The sequence below is a fragment of the Physeter macrocephalus genome, chromosome 2, assembly GCF_002837175.3.
Source record: "Physeter macrocephalus isolate SW-GA chromosome 2, ASM283717v5, whole genome shotgun sequence".
Taxonomy (NCBI): domain Eukaryota; kingdom Metazoa; phylum Chordata; class Mammalia; order Artiodactyla; family Physeteridae; genus Physeter; species Physeter macrocephalus.
In genome coordinates, this window is record NC_041215.1 from 108,711,030 (window position 1) to 108,718,539 (window position 7,510).

Sequence of the window (7,510 nt, forward strand, 5' to 3'; positions counted from 1 at the left end):
GTGTTATAAGCCTTGACAAAAAGCTAAAGGACCTTCAGCAGCTGAAAACATTTTAATTATGAAGAATGCATGCATGGAATGTTTTGAATATTTTGTTTAACTAGCAGGATACCGAGTTTCTGTAAGAGGAAAGTAGAAATCAAATGCATTGTTTGGGCCAAATGCTCTTTTTCAGAAGGAAAGAGCTTTGGGGATCAGATCTATGTTTGTGTTTGTGGAATGTTCCTCTCACAAATGGTCAAGGGAATGGCCCTGAGATGGCTTTCAAATTACTTCTTTGAAATCTGTTAGAAGACACACAATATGAACCAGAGCAAAACCCAGTTCTCCATGCCTCATTCCTCTAGAACAATAACTAGAGCTCCCTGCGGTCGGCCCATTCCTAGTACCTCGGCAGCACCTGTGGAACACGGTTTATTCTGGAGCTAGCAGTTTTAAGGAAACTGAATTTGTTTACAGACTATCAAAATCAAAACAGAAGGGGGAAATATGGAAGAGAAAAAAATCTCAGGAGAACCACTGTCTGGCATTGTCACAGCAGTTTGTTTTAGCTCCTGGCCAAAAGGCCTAGTGTCTGCAGTGGAACACACTCATGGCATTTCAGTGACAAACCTGCCTGGGTTCTGACTTGTCCTAGAGCATATACACTTAGTCACCAAGGGAGAGGGAGACAGGAGCCAGCTGGTTGGCAGAGAAACACCCTTGGCATGAACTGTATTCTTATGTTGACACTGCCACAAGCTGTACTCCCAGATGGAAGAAAATTTGAAAGAAGCTAGTTGTAAGTGGTGGGAAAGAATAATAAAGTTAATCCACTTTTGTGCTTGCTATCAGCACTCCTAAGCCTTAACACCACATTGTCAGTATTTTTTATTACCTATTCAGAAATGTTTTAACTGATAGGGCCATTTTGATTTTCCATAGTCGAGGACTTACGTGCAGTAGACTCTTGAAAGATTATTCATAAATTGATCATTCTTTCACTTTGCTTCCATTGACCAAGTTGGAACATACTAAAAAAGCGACCGTAATTTTTATTTTCATCCCTTAGGAGCCTGCAGAGTGTGGGGCATTTTCTAAGGCGTGCTTTGAGAACTGTCAAAATGCTGTAACCACCTCCAGGAGAAATGATAATAGTACATTGCATCCATTTGGCACTTACAGTCCACAAAACAAACAGAAAGGTAAGATTCTATCCATTCTGATCTGCTGCAAGTGGTATGAGAAAACAGGAGAGTGTTTATTTTTTTTAAAAAAAGAGGAACAAAGGGGAATTAATTAGACTAAGTGCACACTTTGTTACTCTGAGTCATGAAAATGAGAGATGGGTGGGAGAGCTGACTCACAGGTTGTGAAGCAGATTCCTGGCATTGCTTCCAGTTTAAGTGACAGTTTCTACGCTTGCTGCCCCAAACATGGAGGGTTACATATAAAACAAAACCATGCCTGGAGAAACAAGATGACAAACCGTTATATTTTTTTAAGTCTTTTAATATTGGAAGTTACCAAGTGTAAATAACAACCGAACTTACAAAATATTGATATATGGAATAGTATTAAATCATAAAGTGGTCATAACACAGTTTGCAGATTTATGCTTGTTTCTGAGCGGTAAATACTGTGAACCGAGACCATGATATGATGGTGGAATGTTTTTGTTATTGCCTCACTACTACTATCTTGTACGGATCACATTTCTAGTAGAGCTCTACATGTAAAACAATTGGATTTTCTTCTTTGTTTTTCAAAAATTATACTTAAGGCCACCAAGAAAACCCTTTTATTTCCCTGCATCTCCTTTCTTTAGTAACTACTTTTTTGTGTCGCAAAAGCAATAGATATTCATGACAGAAAATTAAGAGAAAAGCAATAAAGGGAAAATTTAATGGCACTCATACTTCTGTCAGAGATACTGATCAATAACATTATGTATATATTGAAAGTGTTTCCTTCATGTAAATATGTGTATATAAAATGTTTAGGAAATTGCTTTTTTAATTAATAGCCCATTATGAACATCTTACTATGTCATTGAATATTCCATAACATCACTTTCAGCAGTTGCATAGTAGTCTAGTGAGTGGAGGTGCTGTTTATATAATCAATCCCTTATTTACACTTAAGATGTTACCCAAATTTAACGATGGGGGAACAATTTCTAGACTCTGAGATTACTCCATCAGAACAGACTTGTAAATCTGAGGTTCCTCTAGAATTAAATTCTTTCATCTGAATGGGATATTTTTTCCTCTGAATTCCTCTGTTTCAGAGAGAGTAGTAGCAACAGCTGTGATCATTTATTGTTTACTGTCTGTTACATACTGTGGTGAGCAATTTACATGCACACTCAAAGTGGGTGATATTATTATCCTCATTTTACAGATGAAGAAATAGAGAAGAGTAAATGAGTAACCCAACACCATATATAATCCCTGCAGAACCTGAATACATCTCCTGTCTCTCTGACTCAAGTTCATTCCCTAAACCACAGCATGGGCCCTGTCTTACATTGGTCTCTTGAAACTGTTCTTTCACCTCATCCCAAGAGTGTCCATGAGAAGCTGACTTTACTTTGTGTCAGATAAAGAGACACCCAGTACGTCTTTCCTCATCTTAATAAAATTAAAAGTTTTCTTGACAAAGCAGCATCTCCTTCTGAGTCCTTCAGTCGCAATAGCAGGAGAATCTGGGGAAGGAACAGCAAGTTTCCCTCACACCAGAAGAGCCTTCTCTCTACCGTGTCCAAATAATGATCAAGAACATTCCAGCCATATTTTATATAACTTGATTGGCACTTAATTCTCAGGCAACATGTGGTCCAGTGACAATCCAAGTTCTGGGTTTTATTCCTAATTACACCAGTGATGTCCAAAGGAACATTGGACACATTCCCTCCCATCCTGTTTCTTTTTCAGTACTTATAAAATATCGATGCTGAAGTGATAATTACATAGTATATTTTTAGAGGACATTGAGATATTCAAGGAAATGGGATAATATCTCTAGGAAGGCTAGCAAAGGCTAAAATAATGAAACTATAGAACTAGTTATAGTGTAAGGATACACCCAGAAAAACAATTTTAAATAATAAAGTCCACCCAAAACACATGCTAAAAATAAAATGCAGTAATACTTTGGAACTTCAGTAGAGTGTTCAGAGTTTGTATGTCACTGAACAATTAGAGTCCTTTAGGCACAGAACCACTGGGAGGTTCTGTCTCTTCCCTCCCTCCTAAGACACAGATCCGCAGTCCTATGGTTCCTGCTACACCTCCTCCTCCCACCTCAGTTTTCCAAGGTAACATCAAAAATCCAGTTCTTTTAAGAAGTGACTCCATTAAACATTATTTTTTAAGAAGCACAGAAAATCTATTGTCATTATTTCCTTGGGGATCTGTGATACAATACTTGGTTATAAGAAATGGGCTTATCAAAGCACAGATTTGTTATATTTTAATTATAAGAGGCCAGTAGATGGAATGCTCTTTCTTTTTATATAAGCCTATTGACTGAGAGACCAAAATATATATATAACAGAATTTATAGACATGATGCTGTAGAAGAATATCACGCTCATCACGTCTTTGTGTAGCGTTAATAACATTTTCATTTTTGAGAACCATTGAGAGTTCCCGAGTTTCCGACGCACACGAGGGGGCCATAGGCCACCAAGACTCATGAAACTTGAGTGAGTGTTGACTCACCACCACCAGGCCTTTTTAAGGAGCTCCTTTAGAAAAACAAGATTGACTTGACAAAATGTAATGTCTAGTGAGGAGAGGAACTGTTACAGCCAAAACATTAACTTTTTTTTTCTTCCCTTCCTCCTTTCCTTTGTATATTTAAAAGTCCAATCTTGATATGCTGTGTTCCATCTATTTTTGTAATAATAGTACTACCACCCATTGTTCCACTGTTATTTTTTATATATATACATATTCCTGTCAAGCTGTTACAGAGAAAAGGCATTTTTAGAACTAACGTTTGTAGAAATTGTAACACCAGAAAATTCACATTTGCGTTGGAGAATTGCTCGCAGTGCCCGCAGTGGATTGAGGGTAGGGCTCCAAGAAGGTAATAGGATGGAGGTTGTGTCCCAGGGGTTTACTATAAAATCCTATTAAGCATTCGAATGGTAATGAAGTGCGCAAACACTGCGTTTTCTGAAGAATCTTGCTGGCAGATCTCACCCTGGGCCAAGTTACAGCCTAAGCACAGTTTGCCTCTAGTTTGTTCTTCCCTCTCCTTTAATAGTTCTCATCTTGCCTTTGTGCTCTACTCCTGCTTCCTCCCCACTTTCAGTTCACGTGAACTCCAGCCCCTGCCCCAGTAGCCCGTTGCCTCAAGTCGGCCCAGGATCACCCGCTGAGGTCTTCTCAGGACTTTCATCCATACCCCAAATCAAATGTTTCGGTTCTATGTCCTGTCCCACTGGATCCATGTGCCCTGGGGTCCTTTGAAGAGACACATAATAGTGTGATTATTTATAACGTCTTCCCTCCTGGGAACCTGCATGTATCCACCCCCCTACAGCACGTAAGGCACTGCCGCTGCAGTGATGATCAGAAATTGAATTATACTTTTCAATTTGACGGATGTTTCTGGGATACCTCCGTTGGGCAGAATGCGCTAGGCTGCAACGATGAATACAATGCTGTTATTGTTCTCAAAAACAGTCTAAAGTAGGGGTCAGCACACTTTGTCTGTAAAGGGCCACGTAGTCAATATTTCAGGCTTTGTGAGCCATAGGATCTCTTTCGCAGCTCGTCACCTCTGCCACCATAGTGCGCAAGCAGCCATAGACAGTACGTGCGTGAATGTGTTCAGTGAAACTTTATGTGTAAGACCAGTTGGCGGGCCGGTTTGGGGCCAGGGCCATAGCTTGCTGAGTTCTAGTCTAAAGGCACAAACTCTTTTGCCCTTCTTTTCTGATCTGGCCCTGGCAGGATGGATCCTGTAAAACAAGTCCCAACAATAAAAGTTGGTGATTAAAATAAGGGTCATTTGGTCATGCATGAAGTAGTGACTAGAGGTGCAACGTTCACAGGCGATATAGAAAATGACCTTGTACACTCAGTGAGATCCAGAAATACTATTTTCCATGACCAAAGGGTCATTTGGTCATAGATGAAGCAGTGACTAGAGGTGCAACCTTCACAGGCGATATAGAAAATGACCTTGTACACTCAGTGAGATCCAGAAATACTATTTTTAGGGGATAAGAATTCCAGACTTTCATGGTGATAAAGGGCTTAACAAAGGTGTTTGGGCCAAGAGGGGAAAAAAATATTCTTTACAGCAGCTAGATTTGTTGTTTAAAAAGTACCAAGGATAAAGAGTCATCAGAGAAGATACTAACCTCTGCATCTATCATTAATTTAAAAACACATAGATTATTCATGTGAATGAAATAAAAATGAAAGTTAATGATCGTAATAAAACCAGAGGAGATGCTGAAGAAGAGGAAGGAGAGGAGGAAGAAATGGACAAGGAGGAGGTTACCTGTGGTCCAGTAAGAGAAACAAATGTAGGTAAATAGATGATAGATGGATAGATAGCTCATTGCAAAAGCAGCACATGGTAAATGTTACACACGAATTATTTTCTGTAATATTAACAGATAAAGCCAAAATGTCAGTGGATAAAGATATTGAAGATGTATTTCTTGCTCAAATCACAGCCCAATGAGAACTGAGGGACTTGGGCTCCTTCCATTGGTAGCTGGGCCATCTGGTGGTGCCTCATCCACTCATGGTTGCAGCTGGTAGATGGGATTGTGGGGGGGAAGGTGGGGAAGTTGCATATACCCTTCCTTAGGCACTGAGACCGGGCACAACATTGACCACAGTAACTCACATTCTATCGGCAAGAACCAGTCTAGATACAAAGAGGGCTGGAAAATGGGGTCTGGGGTCTAGCTGTGTGCCCAGGAAGGAAGGAAGAACACAGACACTAGGAGCGCTAATATTCTCCACCACTGTTGTAAAAGTACCGACAGATCCCAGAGCAACAGTGGAGGTTTCATAGAGAAGGTGATATTTGAGGTGGACCTTGGGAGAAGGGTGAGACTTTAATGGATGAAGTGGGTTTTGCAATTATATGAGCCAAGACACCGGGGTAGGAAAACCTGGCCTTGCGGTCTGGGAGCAATAAATAGTCTTGAGTGGCTAATGTGTAATAGGAGATAAAGTTGGCTGCCGGGTACACAGACCTTTATTCTGTAGGCAGTTGTGTGCGACTGCAGTGTTTTTGAGCAGGCAGTTATATGGTCACAGCTATGTCTACCACCAGTGAAAAATGGACTGAGAGGTTGAGGATGAGTGATTAGAACCAATGGAAAAGATGTTGTCCCAGTATGTCCCTTGTTCCAATTTACCTTGTAGGCCCTCTGCTCTTTTTCTCTCAGCAAATCTTTGGCTGCCTAACTGCTGCCATATTACCAGATCACTGGAGTGGGGGACAGTGCAGGACAGTGCTGGCTGCCTTTGCTCATCATGCTTCTGTACCCTGATCATCTTACTTATCAGATTCCTGCTTCAAATCTCATTCCCTGGGACATGTCAGCACTGCTAGGACTGCCTCCATTTTATACTGGTCCCTGGGGCAGAGCTTGGAGCAAGTCCTTTCCTGGTATATTTATCAGGGTTCTCCAGAGAAATAGAACCAGTGGTGTGTGTGTGTGTGTGTGTGTGTGTGTGTGTGTGTGTGTGTGTGTGTGTGTGTGTGTGTGTGTGTTTGTATATGTATATATAGATTGCATACACAGATTTATTGTAAGAGAATGGGTCACGTGATTATGGAGGCAGGCGTGTCCCAAGGTCTGCAAGGTGAGTGGGCAAGCTGAGACTCAGAAGAGCCAATGGTGTAGTCCCAGTCTGAAGGCCAGCAGGCTCAAGACCTAGGAAGAGCCAGCGGTTCAGTTTGAATCCAAAAGCAGGAAAAAGGCAATGTCTCAGTTTGAAGGCAGTCAGGCAGGAAGAATTCTCTCCTACTTGAAGGAGGGTCAACCTTTTTGTTCTATTCAGACCATCAACTGATTGGATAAGGCCCACCCACATAAGGGGGGGGTACAATCTACTTTACCCTGTCTACTGATTTCAATGTTAATATCACCCAAAAACAACCTCACAGAATACCAAATGTCTGGGCACCCTGAGCCCGGTCAAGTTGATACATAAAATTAGCCATCAGACCTGGTATGTGGGCAAGTCAAAGCAGTTGTTACCAGCAGCATTTCTCAAGGACAAAAAGATGATTTTCTTGTTCTAGCAATAGTCTACCTTTTACAAATATCTCACTGTGATAGATCCACAGCAGAGTTTATGATGTACACAATAATAATCCTTCATTTACTCATTGGCACTCATTGTACTTATAAATCACTGCTTGAATACGCACTATCTTATATAATCCTTGTATTCCTCCGATGAAGGTATTCTTATCCCTACTTTATAGATATAAAAACCAAGGTTTGGGGCTTCCCTGGTGGCGCAGCGGTTGAGAGTCCGCC

The 7,510-nt window shown here is 40.9% G+C and overlaps 1 protein-coding gene across 12 annotated transcripts in view; it reads left to right on the forward strand.

Annotated features, from left to right (window-relative positions):
- The window catches only part of PARD3B (par-3 family cell polarity regulator beta), a 1,107,844-nt gene that overhangs the window by 626,407 nt on the left and 473,927 nt on the right, over window positions 1-7,510 (forward strand). For all 12 annotated transcript variants that reach the window (XM_055089625.1, XM_055089621.1, XM_055089624.1 and 9 more), the window contains exon 13: window positions 1,052-1,184. In XM_055089625.1, coding sequence (XP_054945600.1) covers window positions 1,052-1,184 — 133 coding nt within the window. The remainder of the gene's footprint in view (window positions 1-1,051; window positions 1,185-7,510) is intronic.